This window comes from Cydia amplana, chromosome Z, assembly GCF_948474715.1.
Source record: "Cydia amplana chromosome Z, ilCydAmpl1.1, whole genome shotgun sequence".
Taxonomy (NCBI): Eukaryota; Metazoa; Arthropoda; class Insecta; order Lepidoptera; family Tortricidae; genus Cydia; species Cydia amplana.
Genome location: NC_086096.1, coordinates 12,505,381 through 12,523,993, shown reverse-complemented (window position 1 = coordinate 12,523,993; position 18,613 = coordinate 12,505,381). Strand labels below are relative to the sequence as shown.

Sequence of the window (18,613 nt, the reverse complement as noted above, 5' to 3'; positions counted from 1 at the left end):
TACCTACCTAACTGTTCTGTCATAGAGAAAAAAATACATAGAGTGCTCACTCCATACATTAGTTCAGACTATTAATTTCAGTGTCTACATCTAGCATCGAGTAGCGGAACTATCAGTACTGCTACTTGACAATAGATGTAGCACCGACCTATTGTCAAGTAGCAGTACTGATAGTTCCGCTACTCGATGCTAGATGCTAATAGTCTTTTTGGTACTAAAACTGATGTATGGAGTGAGCACTCTATGTATTTTTTTCTCTATGGTTCTGTTTAACGTTAAAACGAACCATCGAAATACAAGCAGATACTTACTTACCTCTCTGAAACCACTGGTAGCTTAAAAAACGACAATTCATCGTTTTATGTTGAATTCAAACAACCGTCCACTGAACAGTTATAATAACTTTTTTTGTTTCTCCATTATTGCACAAAAAAGTTCACAGACGCGTGTCTCAAGCGGATGGCACTCGCGCTCGCACTGGTCCCAACCGGTCCGAGATATCGTGTCCGTGAGCAGTGTCTATGTGTGCGTTGCTCGAGCGCACTTTGTATGTAGATTGATTTCTGTACTGTATCTATTTTGTGCTCTGGTGCTCATGTCAGGAGTGCATTGAGCAGCGATAACGCGCGGAGGAGTGGCGAGTTTCTGTGCGATACTGTGCGCGCCGCCGGCACGGCCAACAGTGGACGTGTTCGCGGCCTAACTATGAAGTATGACAATCGTTCATCGAATGACAGATGAGTTGAGATGACAAATACGCCATCTCGCGCATTTCACGCGTGGTGCAACTTAGGAACGCACGCGATTGTGCCTTATGAAAAGGGATGATTGATGCATGGAATGAAGTGGAACGCACTTAATATTGAAAACAATCCAAACATTGTTACAACAGTACAGCTTAACTAATCGGCTAGCAAAAGAAGTATATCCTTACCTCGAAAAAGATAATCTAATAACTTTCAATGTATTTAATTGTGAATATTGTGATTATTGATACCAAACGTTACTTTCTCCAGCAACAGCAACAACAACAGCAGCAGCAGCAACAACAACAACAGCAGCAGCAACAGTTGTTGCATCAGCAGCAAACGCAACAGATGGTGCAGCATTATCAACAACAAGGTGAGCCTACGCTCCACAACGTCGCGGCAAAAGTGTAACCGAGGGTGATTGTTTATTGAGGAAGGCATCTGTCAAACTGACATTGCCGTAGACATGCGCAAAACGCTTCACTGAGTTGAAAAAAGTGATTCATATCTTTCGCTCGCAGTGAGTGATATATATCACTCAATTAGCTCATTTCGCTCAGTGTATCTGTAGACTATATTGTTCACGAGTGAGTAGAGAGAGATGTCAATCAATCAGATACACACAGCCATAAGTGCGACCAAGATGGCATATCGCGCGATACGATCCCGCGATGTTTTCCCGACACCTTCCGAATTCTTCCGAAGCGCTCCGAAACCTATTCGCATCGTCTCACTCGCTGCTCACGCTCGGCCGGCTCATTCGAATCATGAGTGGGAAAGAGCGCGCGAGGAACGCAGAGCGACTGAACTACTGAGCGAGTTCAATCAAAAGATATACTTCATTTGAATCACTCACTTGTGAACGACACATAATGTCTACATTGCCGACATGGTCCATAAAAACATTCGATATAAAGTGATTAAAATGATACGTTGTGGTCGGCAGGAATGACCCTGGGCATGCAGCAAGGCTCGCTGCCGGTGGGGTCGGTGGCGCAGAGCCTGCCCATGGCGGGCATCCCGCAGACCATCTCCATGGTGCAGCAGATACATCCGGTACGTACCACACTAATAATATTCCGCTTATGGGTGAATCAACTTTTTCTTGTCACTCGTTGCCATGGTTACGTTCTCCTGGCTCACTCTTTAAATCTGATTTTTATGCATTTAAATTCACCAAACACGCTTTTTTGTGATACTTATAAACCCTTTTCCATTGAGGGTCGTCTACCAAACGTGTCAGAAGAAAGTGGTGTACAATGTCTTCTAACAAACTATGCTACTATTGTCTCTTGGCTCACCGGACAGAATAACAACAAGAAAAAGTTGATCCACCCTTATAAGGTTTAAACGAACATGGTTTAAAATCTAAGCAGATAATCTGACACGATCTGACTTTAACGAATTAGTTTTGCCTCTACGAAACATTTTCGCTACATACCGGGAAACCTATGTTACCAGCTACAACCGCAGCTCGGCGGTGAATGTGTTAACATTTGATTTGTTAGATCTGTTGGGGTACAGCTGGGGTACAGTTGGGGTGAAATGTGATTCGGTGAATTACTACAACAATTTTATGCTTTTGGGGTACAGGTCTAACAAATCTAACATTTTTTTGTCCTGGTATTAAAACATTATTTAAAAATTTCTGTGAATCTACAACAACTAACTTATTTACGTACCTACGAGTATTTATACTCGTATCGTGTCACAGAGGACGGAACTCGAGAGAGCTACAATTTCAAATTGAGCTTATCTTGCAACACACGCGCGGCACTGCCTAGCAGTCGCGCGTAAGCTCGGGTGGTATCGAGTTGTCTTGAAATTCAACAGAAAATAATAATACTACCTCAAATTGGCTGGACACTGACGATGGCAGCCAAGTCCGTCTTTTTTTATTCACTAATGTATGGCGACCATCCCTGCCCTCGTTAGCGAATTCCCGTTTTTTTTGTAGTCATCGAGTATGAATTGATGTAGTGGATAGTGACGGAATGTGTTGTGCAGGGCGTGCAGCTGAGCGGCATGTCGCAGGCGGGCACGCTCGTGGGCCAGCTGGGCGCGGCTCAGCAGGCGCAGGGCACGCTCGCGCAGGTGCAGGCGCTGCAGCAACCACAGGTGAGGGACCATAATAACTGTAACGTGAAATTATTTACGGATCGACCTAGTCTTAAGACGAAACAGGAGCTGAGATTTAAATATTTTAGGTAAATATACCTGTCTCACTAACGGAAGCGGCTCCTAAAACTAGTGCGATAAGGACAAGGCGAAAAATCCTGCGTAAAAATCTCAAAAATCGAGGTTTCGTACTCGACTGTTTCCTCCTCCAAAACTTAACCAATCGTAACCAAATTTGGAAATCTAAATGATTATGAAATTATCTGTGTCGGACCGTTTTTCTTTTTTGACTAATTGATATCAGTTTTGAATACCACGCCTCTCATTGCGGCATAGTCAATTAGGCCATTTTGGCCATTTTTGAAAGGCTCTAGCGTCTTAAAAAACAAAAATATCAAAAAAAGCAAAACGGTCCGACACAGATATTGATAATATTAATCTGTGTTGAAAAAATCATTGCTCTAGCTTCAAAACCCACGGAGGAAACAGTCGAGTACGTTTGTATGGAGAAATGACCACTCCTGTTGGCTCTTAAGGTTGAAGCACACAAAAAGCTTGGCACTAGACCAGCTCAGTATTCTTTGCAGTTTGTCACTGCGCTTGAGTCTCGCCGTGGGCGCGAGGACGGCGCGCTAGCCGCCCGTGGCTTCCCTTAGCCGCGCCGTCATACAGGCGCTGTAAGTCCACCTGCTAGCCATACCAGCCGTAGTCGGTTCCCTTATGATTAGTTGGGGCAGTGCTAGGCTGGTGCCGAGCTTTTTGGTGTGCTTCAACTTTCATGGTTGTTAAATAACAGTTTAGTTACTTAAGACACTTATTGTACTTAATATACTTACAAGTTCATCCCTTGTCTCTACCTTTTTTATTTTTCATGTTATCTACAATCAGCTGCCATTGTCAGACCAATTGACATGTAAAAGATAGCGTTGTTTACATGAGCGTACCGTATTTGCAGACTCTCGTCGGCAGCGGGCTCGTGCAGACTTCAGTGGGGATGGCCGTACAGCAACAAGCCGCTTTGAACCATTCCACTGCGATGCAAACAGTAAGAATCATACTTTTCTAGTTCTACAATTCCGAGGATATGTTGTGTTCTTGTCTACTGTCGATCAATGTCGGGGAAAATATGTTAGCCTAGAGTTTTTCCGTCACTCTTACACTCAAATTATAGCCAGTAGCTTCTAACCTCTTGTTCGCTATGTCGTATGTAAATGTCGGACGCACCAGTAAGTACTTCATACCGGGTGCTGACTGGCGACCGCGCCAACTAAATGCGAACGACCTAATACACAGCTCATTTATTCAAGTGACATCACTAGATAATTCAAGCTCCGTTAATATTATGCAAAATTTTTGAAGTGTAACAATTTGTGTACAATGCCAAACTATTAGTAGCTTCGTGAATTTCACGATAAACATGATGTACCTAATCTTTCAAAGTTCACAGTTCAAATATACTTTATTCATGTAGGCCTAGCAACAAGCACTTATGAATAGTAAGTAGGTATTACATATATATTATCTTAAGCTAATTATCAGAGCAATTTATTGATTCACATTTATAGACGGGTCTAACGCGAAATTTATTCAACTACCTTTATATACCGACGTTTCGACACAGGTTTCACTGGTCATGGTCGCGGCCAACTGCTTTTTGGCTGCTTTGCGGCTTTTTAAATATTATACAATTTATTGATGTTAATATTATTCTATAATAATATTGGATAATTATACAGATCATATTTAGTACTAAGAATTTCACAAACAGATCGTCAAACATAATATATATATATATATATATAACAAATACTAGTCTGGAATGTTTCTATCACAAAAAAAAATGATTCTATCATCTGACTAAATGGTGATTCTAGACAGCAAACGCACGAGCATGGGTAGCTCTAGGTAGCTATATAAAATATCCAAATCAACTGTAAGTGAGCTTATAATATTTCACGAGTTCCCTCCATTTCGCCAGTAACCCATCATCAAATAGTGACCTGATGATAACAGGACCAACTGAGACAAACAAATACAATCTCCCAAATCTGCTAAGCCTCCTGCGAGAAATCGGGTAGCATAAATAAAAAATCATCCGACGAATCGAGACCCTCCTTAGAAATGTTGAAGTCGGTTAAATGGCGAGCCTAGGGCGCGGCGCTCGGCTAGGTTGTCGTAGTGGTCTGAGTGTGGTCCCGTTGGCAGCCGGGGCTGGCGCTCGACGGCGCGCCGCTGCTGCCGTCGCTGCTGCAGGTCGCGCCGGCGCTCCTGCAACACGAGGTAGCCCACCATCCTTCAACTAGTACAACCTGCTCCGAACAACATGCAATACTGTTTCTTCAAACATTTAACGGTTTTTAATACGGAAATAGTATTTTATGCAACCGCTGTTTAAGAGAGGTCAAAAAAGGCGAGTGGCGTGAGTAACAATTTGAGGCGAAGCCGAAAATTGTTAATAAAGACGCCACGAGTATTTTTTGACTCGGTTAAACAACGTTGCATACAATACTTTTTCTACGACCAAGCACTTACTTTTAAATAAAATTGTAAATTTAACAAATATTTTTTAATTCAACAAGTAGTAAAGATTCTCGGTACGGGCGGGAAAAGAATGAATGAATGAATGAAATATAAAAAAACATGTTATGGTTCACTTATTTGTCAGAGATGACATTTAAAATAAGGTTGGCAACACTGTATTTCATTCAATATTTTTTAAGTGGTCATTACACGAAGTATCGTAAAATCGCCAAAAAGATATTGCGTGTATGCACAAATTCTTTTTTGGGGAATAGACTAAAGACTTGTCTTGACAACTATAAGGTAGGGTTTTAAAGGTGTGTGCACGACCCTTTAAATGACAAATAAAAGTACGGGAGTAGAAAAACATCTATTTCTTATTCCAGGGCTCCATTTATTGAATATTAAATTATTGTAATTATATTAACTGAAGTAACCCGAAGAACATTGTGCCCTATTCGCCTGTGCCATTTTTTCAATTAATAATTACACTTAAATATAACAGCAGTCGTGTCTCTAATAGGACAAATATCGACACCGCCAAAAACTGTTAGGGGTTTTGCTAGTTTTGAAAGTTTTGTATCTGTGGTTGTTTTGAGCAGGTTATTGTTACTCGACCCCGCCTCTACATTTTTCTTACCCGTTTATAACACGTTTTGCGACAGTAGTGTATTTGGGAAATTGCTTATGCTATCATATTTTTATTCTAGAAAGGTGTTGTCTGTCATAGTAACGGGACATGATCTAGTTGTGATACCTATTCGTAACATGTTTAGTTTTTCACATTCGTTAGCGTTACATTTGTTCATTCCTGATTATCACATGTCGAGTCTTTCTGTTCGTTTCTTTCGTCGTTTTTGTTTTCATATACACCTGCTCGCATTTACCACTACCGCCATCCTCATAAGAACATGTGTCACATACAGTAGGTAGTGTGTTATTGTAGTTTCTGTTGAAAATGGAATAGATCTTGGATAGTGAAATTCTTGTCAATGTTCGTCAGTAGGAATTGTCAAATTGTTGGGCTATCTGCATGTTTCATCGATATTGCAGTAATAATGTTTTTATTCAAGTACCTATTTATTAGCAGCCGGGCAGTTTTGAACGGCTTGTGAATGCTAATTCAAATGTAATTATAATGTTCAGTGAAAGAAGAATGAATTATTATTTATGTACTTTTTCCAGTTTATTGTTCTATGTTGTATTTGTATGAACTAGGATTCATAGTAAGTTTCTTTTTATTACAAGTAATTTTTTAAATATTTTCTTTTGTATGATTGAGCATGAAATGAAATGATGTTAAAAAACATATCTACAGAATTCTATTGCCCTCAATATAAACAAACAATCTCAATTATAAACTGCAAATACTGCAATAATGCTGCAACGCGGTCTTTTGAGCTCTTATTTATGTACTACTTTGCTGTTACACTTCCACATGTCAGTCGGTCATTCGTTCATTTACAAAAACTAAATGTAGCTACTGCACAGACAAGACATCCTCTGGACTGAGCATAGTAACGCTACCCCCTCTGCCACTTATACGGTAGTTTTACTCCATCTTCGAGTCAATCCCGTGCCGTGATTGGTCCGTATCTTTGAACGGACCAATCACAGCACGGGATTCGCTCACCTCGCCCCCCCGCACCCCCGTATTTTTGGCAGCATCGTTTTTATGACATAATTGCTCTAAACTCAGTCTAGAGGATTCCTAGTCTATGACCTACTGTATTTTAAAGAATAGTCGATGTACAATAGTATTAGCAACTGGTGTCGTTGTACACGGCGTTGTATAGATGGTGTTAGCGGCGTGTTTGTGTGCAGGTGGGCGGTGGGCTGAGCTCGCCGCAGCTGACGCTGGGCGGCGGGGGGCTGCTGGCGGCGGGCGGCGCGGTGCCGCTGCCGCAGCCCGCCGCGCACGTGGTGCACGTCAAGAGCGAGGACGACAAAAGCGCGCCGCACTCACAGGTCACGCTATTATATTAAGCGCCACTTGCACCATCCCCCTAACCCCGGGTTAACCGGTTCAACCATTAACCCCGGGTTAACCGGTTCAACCATTAACCCAGTGTCAAATTGTACTGGTAACCATGGTAACTACAGATTTATCCGGTTAACCCCGGGTTAATGAATGGAGCAAGTGGCCCTTACTCGACTACAACATTAAACAAATAAGAAAGCTTGCGGTCATCCCACATTGATACTCACATATATTCATACATTTTTTTATGGGAGCCCGACGGCTTATTTCAGGTGTGACTATTTTTACGACAAGTACGATTTTTCTTTAAAAAATATCGGTTCCTTTTAAAAGTTTATACATACTTTCTAACGGTATTCATTGCCACGAGCCCAGCCCAGACAAGGTGGAAGTTAATAGAAAATCATCTAAGTACATTAAACTCACACGCCAAGGCCGTTGCTTTGGCGTCGTAATATTGGCCAGCAACGTCAGTAGGTCGCCAATGTTAAAAGGAATACAATCCTAAAGCTTTGGATTCCTCCGAAAACGGTGCCGTATATAGCGGTGAATGACGTCACTAGAACGTTGTCTATGTAAACAAGATGGCGCGGTTTCCTAGACGGCGTTGATTGTCAAAGTAACGTAAAAAAGCGGTGCCGTCATTTGGATGACGGCCGCCATGACGGTGTCGATAGTTTCGTGAACGTTTTATTAGATAGCGGTGACGCCATTTTGAATAAATGACACGCGATTTGAATAAATAATTCCGTATTACGATTATTTTCCTCTTCTGATGATATTTCATCCTCCAAGTAAATTATAGATGGTCAAGCAAATCTTGTCAGTAGAAAAAGGCGCGAAATTCAAATTTTCTATGGGACGATATCCCTTCGCGCCTACATTTTTCAAATTTGCCGCTTTGACCTTGGTGGCTGACGGCGTGTTATGACGGCGTGGTACTTTCCACATGTCGTCACCGTAAAGACGGCCGTCTTTTTACCGCCGCTATATGATGGCCGCTATAAGACGGCACCGCTTTCGGAGGATCCAAAGCTTTATACCTATTATTAAATGAAATTAATGTGATTTTGACAGTTATAAATTGACCTTTACATTACATAATATCAAGACCTACGGTTTAACTAACAGCCTTAGTTTCATACATTTATATACCTTATAGTTTGTTGCTAGGTCGTGTAAGATTGTCATCATATATTGATTAGATTAATTAATTGTACAGACGCCGGTGCAGCAGATAGCCCCGCAGCCGATGGCCGCGGAGCCGGCGGGCGAGCCGGCCGGCTCGTTCCCCGCGCCCGCGCCGCCCGCCCCGCCCGCCTCCGCCGCCGACACTCCGCCCACGCCCACCGCCACCGTCGGTAAGGAAACGCTAGCGCATATACTTTGTAGCTTTCTAGTAGAGCCCGAAGGCTTATCCTATTGTCTATTGTTCAGTAAAACCGCACGTGCTACTTACCTGCAAAAAAGGGTCTTCATTATTCTATTTGGCACCTGAGCGCGGGCTAGTCCAACGCTCAAAAAACCAGTGTAGGTGCGCTCTCCGATAACGCGCCTTTGTTACGCATCTCGATGACACATTTTAGACTGGTTCTGTAGCGTTCGACTCGCCGGCACTCAGTATTTCGGTTACTGAGTTGAACGGACCACACACATATTTATCAATTAGTCCATTTTGAATCTTATTGCAATTTCCATAGGAGTTGTAATTCAATTACCTGGGTAAAGTGAACGAACGATTTTTTATGCAGGTGGTTGTGGCACGTGGCACGAGCGGTTTTACTTAACAATAGACAATAGAATAAGCCGTCGGGCTCTATTAGAAAGCTACAAACTATACCTCGCATCCGGCTTCTGGACATCGCTTCGAATCACTTATGTAACCAATTGTAACCGCAAACAAATGTGACACATGGGAATCATTATTTAGACATTATTTTTATGAAATACATCATCAATCTCTCTTTCTAAAAACACATTACATTGAACAGGTCCGGCTAATGGCGAGTCGAAGTCAACCGAAACCAAGCAGGAGCCAGAGGCGGCGGCCGCAGCGCCCGCCCCCGCCCCTGCACCTACGGCCGCCCCCGCCCCCGCGCCCGCCCCTTCGCCTGCGCCCGTGCCTAGCAGCGCGCAGCACACCACACCTTCAGCGTCCCAGGTACGTATTTACATTTATTTAATGCCTTGAATATGAAAGATACGCCGCATTTGACACCTTTTGTAGGCGGCAGACTCGGCGGGCAGCTTCGCAAGGCCGTCTCAGGCGATTGCCGCGGGACGTTTGCCGCGCGATGCTGCCTCGGTACAAAAAAACAACGGACGAGTCTTTCGCGGAAGGAAAGGTCGGCCCGGGAAGCGTCCGGTAAGCTTACCACACATTCACACACCCGTACACCCGTTCTAGTATTAAATACTAGTTTTGGAAAGAAGAGCTAAAATTTGTCAACACTTCGATGTATCTAGTGGCTCAGGACCTCAGGAGATTGCAAGCTGAACAAAATGTGAAACTTGCTGTGTGAACGGGGTATTTGTGGCGAGTGCGGCAAGTAACGAGCCACTACTGATACTAGTATTCGAGCGATTACTTATGTTACGTTTCAAGTCTTGAAAAACTTCTGCCAACGACTTCGTCCGAGAGTGAAACGTCACAAGTTGTATATGAAACATATTACATGTCTTAGGATCGGTCTGATAATGAGATGTTGCAGGTGGCGACGACGGTGGCGGCCAGCGCGCCGGCCAGCACCACGGCCGCCATCACGGCGCCCGTGTCCGCGGGCGCGCCGCTCTTCAAGAGCACGCAGTGCGCGCCGCGCCACATCAGCCAGCCAGGTACTACCCAAGACTACATAGCACATATATGTACTTAGCTTTCAACTTGTTGTCAAGGTGATCCTGAGTTGATGTTGTTTTGACCGATGTTGCCATGTTGGCCGAAAAGTGGTGTGTTTACACTGGCTACCCACCAGCTCAAAACAATTACTTTCATATTCTTATCAAACATCTTTAACACGGTATTTTTTTTGTAATTTAAAAATTACACTAAAAACTAGAATCACTTAAGTCTGATACGTGAAAAACGTGTATTTGTTTCGACGGAAAGTGTATGAGAATTGTAAGGGCGATATTATATTGGCTGGTGTGGGTAACGGCAACACTTTCAAGCGGCAATTTTTTTATGATGTAAAACATATGTCTATCAACTTTCTCTTCCTTCTTCCTCTCATCTTTAAAACTATGTAAATTTTTGAAGAAATGATTTGGTTGCAGACAAAGGGCTACCAAAAGCGATGGTGAAGCCCAACATCCTGACGCACGTGATCGAGGGCTACGTGATCCAGGAGGCGGGCGAGCCGTTTGCAGTAAGTTGCCTGTGTGCCCGATACCGTCTCTGTACCCCCGTCTAGGACAGACTGTATATTTAGAGCTGTGATAGAATAATGTTTTTAACCCCAAGGTGAACCGGCCGCTGCGCGAATGGGCGGCCGACAAGGACGACAAGGAAAACAAGCAGCCTTCCAGCGACGAGCCCCCGCGTAAGTCACCTCAACTTATATTGCCACAAGTCTGTGTATGTTGTCCTACTTAAGTTACCGATCCCACTAGTAGCTATTTATACTTGAATTTTATTTATCAGGCAAGCAGATCATCCGACTGCTGCCTGACCAAGAGAATTATACAGTAGTCCTCGCCGGGCTCAAACGTTAGTAGTGAATACACATCGCCAGAAATACTTTCTCGCCGCATATCACCGTAAACATGCTTACTAACCCATCTGTGACTTCGTGAGCGTTTTGAGGTATATAACCTCTCGCTATGGCTAAATCATTGAGCATCTTTTTTAGAACCACTCACAAACTAATGTTTTCTTTGTAATCGAGCGGTTAAATTTCCTTGGGACCGAATGTCAAAATACAACAACCTATTTTATGTCGTGCAGGCAAAAAGCAAATGTTGGAAAGTGGCAGTAGCGGACATCATCATCTACCCCGCATCAGCTCGAGCCACGAGAATGACCGGGAGAGCAACGCCGGTGCGCGAGCGGCGGCGGGCGCGAGGGCGGGGGCGGGGACGGGGGCGGCGGCGGGGGCGGGGGCGGGGGCAAACGTCAAGACCGAGGGCGCCGCCAGCGCCGAGCCCGCGCAGGCGGCCGACGACACCGCCACCAAGCCGCAACTACCCAATGTCAACAAGTGGACGGTGAGTTTACCTTGCTGATTGATATGACTTCCAATGTTATCATTGATTCCGAATACAATGACAAAAAATACAATTATTAACAAGTATAATTTGTTAACCCGTGCGAAGCCGGGGCGGGTCGCTAGTAATAAATATAATAATTTGTGGCGAGCTGTTGGGGAGTAACGACCCCACGGACCCGAGTGCTCCAGAGAGTCGGTCAGGGTCTCCGTCTCCGGCGTGTCTTCGTCGGTCGGAGTGGAACCCCAAGGGGACCCGCAGGACTCTCGGCTCTGGCTTGCCTTAATTGGCCGCCAAAGAGGAGTCGTTAGAGCTATATGCTCCAGAGGTGGAAGTGAAATTTGCGTAAGCGCGAGTTGGCACAGTGGCTGTCTACAGTCACTGGGTAGAAAGCGGTGTACACCTCTCGACACCCCTGAGCCACTCACACCGATGTTGCCCCTGGTCGTCTTCGCGACGGCAGTTTCAGGGGCCCATCTAGTGCGCGGCAAGTCACCACCTTCCTCGATAACTTGTGTAAACCTTGTTATGGCAATAGTATTTGCAATAGCCCAGTCTCATAGTCCACCCAAACTTTAATCCATAGACCGGTATTCTGTTCACTTTTTTTTCTACAATAGTCCCAATGTCTGCTGAGACCCGTTCATGGGTGTCTATTGTTGCACCTGTAAACGGGTCCCAGCAGGCGTTCTACATGACATTAAAGCTCTCCAAAGGGCCTCTACGTGTTGGATCTATATTCCCACGCAAGCCTATCAAAAGACCGGGATTTATAGGCCCGTGATCCCAAAAAAAAGGAGATACAAATAATAACTGTCAAGTCCAGTAAGTACCTAGACTTGGCTCACGAGATAACCGCCATGTGGGATGTTGATTCGACGATCATTGTCCCTATAGTTGTATCAGCGAACGGTCTAATAGCGAAGAGTCTCGACCAACATCTTGAGAGACTCGCTAGGTGGTTGGATCAAGGGTCAGATGGAAAAGGCGGTGATCTTGGACACGGCGCGGATAGTCCGCCGGTTCCTCTCTCTGCAGCCCTGACCACCGGCAGCTTGAGCCTTGCCCCGCTGCTGGCGGCACCCTAGGTTAGGTTTTTTTTATAATATGTTTATAAGTATTTTGTATTGTTTTTGTGAATGGTTTTATATTTTATTTTTATATCCATATTATAAAATAACCTAACTTAGAGAAGACAAATAAATAAACAGAATAATAACTGTCAATGAGTATGCGTATTAAATAGTGAGGTGTTGTATGTGTGTGCAGGTGGCCGAGGTGTGCGAGTTCATCCGCAGCATCCCCGGGTGCGCGGGCTACGCGGACGAGTTCCTCATGCAGGAGGTGGACGGCGAGGCGCTGCTGCTCATCCGCGCCGAGCACCTCGTCATGGCGCTGTCCATGCGGCTCGGGCCCGCGCTCAAGATCGTGGCCAGCATCGACGCGCTGCGCCCCGACTCCGACCAGCCGCAGCACGACCACGACTGAGGTAAACCATGTCACATTATATGTATACAGTGTGGAAAGATAAGTCGGGCCCTGGAGGGAAACTACCTTAAATCCTTAAGCTGGCTCATTTTACTTAAAGGAGACATTCCTTTATTTTTAAAAAGAAACAAACTTGCATTCAAAGATTTTCTAAAACTCGCTTGCCTCGCCCGGGACTCGAACCGACTAAAAATTCCAAAAAATAAAAACTCGCAATTTTATTCTACTAGTCGATACAGTTAATGGTAATGATAACATTTCTCCAAGAAACATTAGGTCTTAAACTCGTCTGTCGTACAAAATATCCATAAAATGTAATATTTAGTACTCAAGATTTTTTTAGACAAGCCAAATTGAAGAAAAAAAGAAAAATACTTTGAATGCAGTTTTGTTTCTTTTTAAAAATAAAGGAATGTCTCCATTAAGTAAAATGAGCCAGCTTGAGGATTTAAGGTAGTTTCCCTCCAGGGCCCGACTTATCTTTCCACACTGTATATAACCAAATAAACCAAACCAACCAAACCAAACCAAACAAATTACGAACCAAACCATTCTGAACCAAATAAATTATGACTAATGAAAATGCGGACAAACAACACATTATGACTTAAAACTATTTGGGAAACAATAGATACCCTATATACATACCCACCTACTGCGCCAGTTATAGCGCACCGGAACACGACAGACTGCGAACACCGCGATGTTACTGCTATGTATAGAGAGGCCGCTCGAATAAACCTATCTTTCTCTCGTGTTGCACAAATAACTATTTTTTTCCAGGCATCAACATGCACGTTGATATGAGTCATTCAGCTATTAGTTGCATATACGTGTAATAATGACCATGATAACGTGATATGAGACAATAAGTCCGTCTTTTTTACACGCAATAGGGATGTTGACAATTTTTTGGAACTGGTTTCATTTTGTAGATAGACACGTAATAATTACAGAAAAAAATATTAAAAAAATATATTCATTAATTTTGAATAAAAAAACATGTATAATAAGTTTCGTGTTTAAATTTCGCGCCTAAACGCTCCAAACTGTCACGTGACCTTGATGACGTAACGGCGTTTTAAACAAACTGCTGTCAGTAATTTTTTTAAATTCTTTTTCTACTCCAGCACTTAAATGTGTCAATTAAATGACTGACAGTGATATCTAAAGCAATGTCATTTGAATGCTTTGTCTATAGGCTCATAAGATGACTGCTAGCAGTCATCTTATGAGTATAATACAACTGCTTTATTTTTTTTAAAGATACAAGTTCCGATCATCTTGATTGAAATAGGTATGTTTTCATTTACAATAATAACTTTTTTTTTTTAAATAATAACTCAATTTTTTTTAAATAATAACTCTTTTTTTTAATATTTTTTTTTTTTTGCTGCAGCTGTCATAGAAAAAGTAATGTATGCAACAGCTCATAATTGGTTCTTAAAATTCTCGGGTCCTTTTTTACAAAACTCGACTACGTCTCGTTTTGTAACTTCGACCCTTGAATTTTAAGAACCCTTATTATATCACTGTTGCATAAACTACTATTATATGGCAATTGACAATTTTTTTAAAAGCCTTAACACACTACCGCATCGGACAGTGACCTTCTTTCTCGCTCTAACTTATAGCTGCGTCCTTAACGCACCACCTTACACACTATCGATTCGTGCGCTGCACCGCACCAAGATCGCGTTTCGGTACGATAATCTGTAGACACCACAGACCTAGAATCCGCTCGCGCTTGACAGACAGCTTAAGTGTGCGAAAGGGAAGCCATCACGTATATGAACATCCCATGAGTGCGAAAGAGTCGGACTACCAATGAGAAAACGTAACCACTTTTGAGTTTGACGACGGCCGCTGACGGCCAAGAGCGTATCCCGGTAATTTTCAAATTGAAAAATATACACGGATTAGGACGAAAAGTATTAAATAAAGTAATTCAGTGAAGATGGTGTCTTGTAGTGTGCTGGGTTGCAGTGTCACAGGGCCAAATAATCCAATCAAATACTCATTTCAGAGGATTTATGATATTCCGAGCGAAATTTTCATAACGATATTTTGTCAAATAGGCAGCGTAAAAAGTGTAAGAAGCCGGTTTATACAGTTCATTATAAGTTTTTCTTCCTTTGTGTGCTAATATTTTATCATATTAGGCTATAATTTAAAATATTTTGTGTAAAAACATAATCTGTTACTTTACGCTAGGGCTTGACAAAATGTTCATATGACGGTATCGATAACTTGTCGGTATATCAATAGCTATGTAATTATTTCTTCACAAGACATCATTAAGATATTAGCTTTTATAACCGACTTGAAATAATAACGAATGTTATACCTTTTTGAACGTGCTCATGTTTAGCAATAAATTTAAACTTCACTTTCCAACACAGTAAGAGTTACATTAAGATAAATCTGCAAGGATTTTGATAGCACACGCAGTGCAAGTGTTACTTATACGTCTTAATGTCGTAGAATTTTTACGTTTAAAATAACACATTTGAAAAAGTAGTCGATAAAGCAATCAAACATCGACAGATTATTAATATGTTGTAACTTGACATCACTATTTTTGATCTCACATAGACAATTTACGCACACACTTGCATTTCATTTTTGGTCACACTTTTGAAGATTGACAGTTGTTCTTGTTCATTTAATTCTATGGTAGACACTTAGGCAGGTTTTATAACTTGTCTTTGGTGATTCCACTGTGATTACGTCACGCGCTCCGATTGGCGTTTGCAGTCACGTGATACTGGGCATTATTTTAAATACTTTTGATTATTTTTAATTAATTTATTACGCATATTTACACTTGCAAAATATGATTTTCCGCGTTCTAATATTCCCTGCTATGGTAAAAACATAACATATTATATATTCGCGATTCATGTCAACATCCCTATTATGCTGCTATTTTATAATGCTTGCTCGGGATAGCGGATGGACGGACGGTAAAGTTTTGAATTGTTATTTTTATATCTTCTTCCTCGCGTTATCCCGGCATTTGCCACGGCTCATGGGAATCTGGGGTCCGCTTGACAACTAATCCCAAGAATTGACGTAGGCTCTAGTTTTTACGAAAGCGACTGCCATCTGACCTTCCAACCCAGAGGGGAAACTAGACCTTATTGGGATTAGTCCGGTTTCCTCACGATGTTTTCCTTCACCGAAAAGCAACTGGTAAATATCAAATGATATTTCGTACATAAGTTCCGAAAAACTCATTGGTACGAGCCGGGGTTTGACCCCGCGACCTCCGGATTGAAAGTCGCACGCTCTTACCGCTAGGCCACCAGCGCTTTATATAGTTTAAAAAAATAGTAATATTTTTGTATGATCATAAATAAAATACAAAGTTTTAGAAGCAATTTTCTTGTTAATAGTTTTTGTGCAAAATAGTTACAAATTTTTAATGGTGAATTTTAGATTTTAGCTCGTGATTTTTTATATCGAGCGGAAGTTGTTTAATAAAGCCTGAGATACACTTGTAAGTTTTACTTACGTAAGTAGGGACAAAGCTATTTGTTAGAATGAGATAACGATATTCATCTCTCATTCTGTAGTATAGCTGTGTCCCTACTTACGTAAGTAAAACGTACAAGTGTATCTTGGGCCTCAGGATTAGTTTTACGTTAGTTACTAGTAAAGGGCGGGTTTCTCTAGAGAAAGGGCTCAAGATTTCTATTCATATTATATTATATTTTTTGGCAACTGACAAAAACTGCCGACTCGATCCACTGTACCTTAAGGCTCTCTGCAGTGCCGACTACTTAAAACGTGTTTACCTCCGATACTTTAAGATATAACTCTCATACGACATATTATTCTGTTTCAGAATTGCTTTAAGTCCATCCCGAGTGGGCATCAATAGAGTTAAGTACTACAGAAGTTTAGTGATGTGTTCATAGTTAATTGTCCCAAGAAACGACTTGTGTAAAGTAAGTAAAGTATATAGTTTTAGTCTAATACAGTTAAGTATAGTCAATTCATATATTGTAAAACCATTGGTATCACTCATGTTAAGAGTAGTTGAAGTAGGTATTATATAAGCTATGTTTTAGTAACCGTAAGTTTGTATTTATGTTAAATAATTAATTGAATCTTATTAAACAAAATATTTTTAAACGAATCTAATGGACGTAATATTATAAGCACATATTATTTAGTTGTTTATATTTTAAAATAACATTAACCACACAAGCTTTGTTATTCATATGTATTCGTAGTGTATGACTGTAAAATGTAAATATTGAATAGAGACAAGTAACTCGTTGTGTTTGTGAGTGTATCCTTAGGTCGAAACGTGTTGCAGGCTCCGCGTGGCCCGCGGCAGAGCGCCCGTGTGGCCGCGGCCGCGAGTACCTACTCGAGGACTAGTTGTCGAAAGTTCCGCCTATTTAGTGTTAAGCGTCACGTGCGTAATAGTTTACATTATTCGATGATTCTATCTTATTAGGTCCCTCTGCCGACGCAGCGTCACCGCCGTCCATTTGATGTCATCGTGATCATTACTCGTGTGAACATCACCCATTGTTCAAAAGTCATGAGAATATTATTTAGCCTCGGCGTTCTCATAACTATAAAAGAATAATAATAACTTTGATTAAAAAAAAACAACAACCATTCATTTCGACGATTATTATGAATAGCGAATGGGTAGCGTAGCGGGCATTACATTATACAAATTTCAGAGCGCTAATTAACCCTTTAACCGCCAGAGTCTGATATATAAGACATTACATATCCAGCTCATTTCGCCTCAGTCTGATAAATAAGACAAAGATCTGATTTGGTTTTTACAGCACATTTATAACTACCGTAACTATGCCAACCTTACTCTGCGTGGTACAATTACTGTCGGTGGCGACACGAGCACGCTCGATCAAAAATTGCTGGCGGTTAAAAGGTTAAGTGTTGCTTGGCGAGATAAAAAGAGCTTGTTCATTACACTACACTAGCTAGCGACGCTAGATAGTGTCTTATTTTCATTTCGGCAGTGATCATCGTTCGAATCGAACCGCATCTTCCGAACAGAGCTAGTATATCATGGCACCATCAAAACATCAAAAAGTTAGTATTGTTTTAACACTGATGTACAAAACATCTTTATGTTTTTAATCCCATAAAAATAGCATGTCTTTATAAAGTTAAATCATGTTTAGCAGTACTTCCTTTTCCCTAGTCTGTGGCTGCGTCATTTTGAACTGAAATGCAATAACTAAAACAATAAAACATCTATACGTTCGAGTGCGTCGGTGGCGTGCCGACACAGCCGACAACTGACCTTGTACAGTAAGCGCTGAGCGCGCTAAAACCATTTACACTATGCGTTCTAGTGCGCTAGGTAGCGCTAGTGCGGCAGAGTCAAGGCAGAGCACATGTGATCGCACTAGATTGGGTCACTAACTGGCTAGCTGTCTTTACACTATACAAAATTAGTGCGCAAACTCAGCTAGCGCTCTGTAAATTGTATAATGTAATGCCCGCTTAACTAAGCGAAGCGTGAAAACTGCCACAGTAATATATATCCATACTCCTT

At 42.0% G+C, this 18,613-nt stretch overlaps 1 protein-coding gene across 8 annotated transcripts in view; it reads left to right on the top strand.

The window, feature by feature from the left end:
- LOC134661321 (polyhomeotic-proximal chromatin protein-like) overlaps nt 1-17,032 on the top strand; it is a 50,748-nt gene extending 33,716 nt beyond the window's left edge. For 2 of the 8 annotated variants that reach the window (XM_063517329.1, XM_063517332.1), the window contains 13 exons: nt 1,017-1,122; nt 1,696-1,805; nt 2,757-2,867; nt 3,823-3,912; nt 7,212-7,355; nt 8,591-8,729; nt 9,360-9,529; nt 10,080-10,203; nt 10,642-10,733; nt 10,808-10,907; nt 11,312-11,571; nt 12,841-13,060; nt 16,910-17,032. In XM_063517329.1, coding sequence (XP_063373399.1) covers nt 1,017-1,122; nt 1,696-1,805; nt 2,757-2,867; nt 3,823-3,912; nt 7,212-7,355; nt 8,591-8,729; nt 9,360-9,529; nt 10,080-10,203; nt 10,642-10,733; nt 10,808-10,907; nt 11,312-11,571; nt 12,841-13,059 — 1,665 coding nt within the window. In that variant the 3' untranslated portion in view covers nt 13,060; nt 16,910-17,032. Of the gene's footprint in view, nt 1-1,016; nt 1,123-1,695; nt 1,806-2,756; nt 2,868-3,822; nt 3,913-7,211; nt 7,356-8,590; nt 8,730-9,359; nt 9,530-10,079; nt 10,204-10,641; nt 10,734-10,807; nt 10,908-11,008; nt 11,075-11,311; nt 11,572-12,840; nt 13,061-16,909 lie in introns of all 8 variants that reach the window. The other 6 variants (XM_063517328.1, XM_063517327.1, XM_063517326.1 and 3 more) reach the window with 6 other exon arrangements.
- The last annotated feature ends 1,581 nt before the right edge of the window (nt 17,033-18,613 follow it).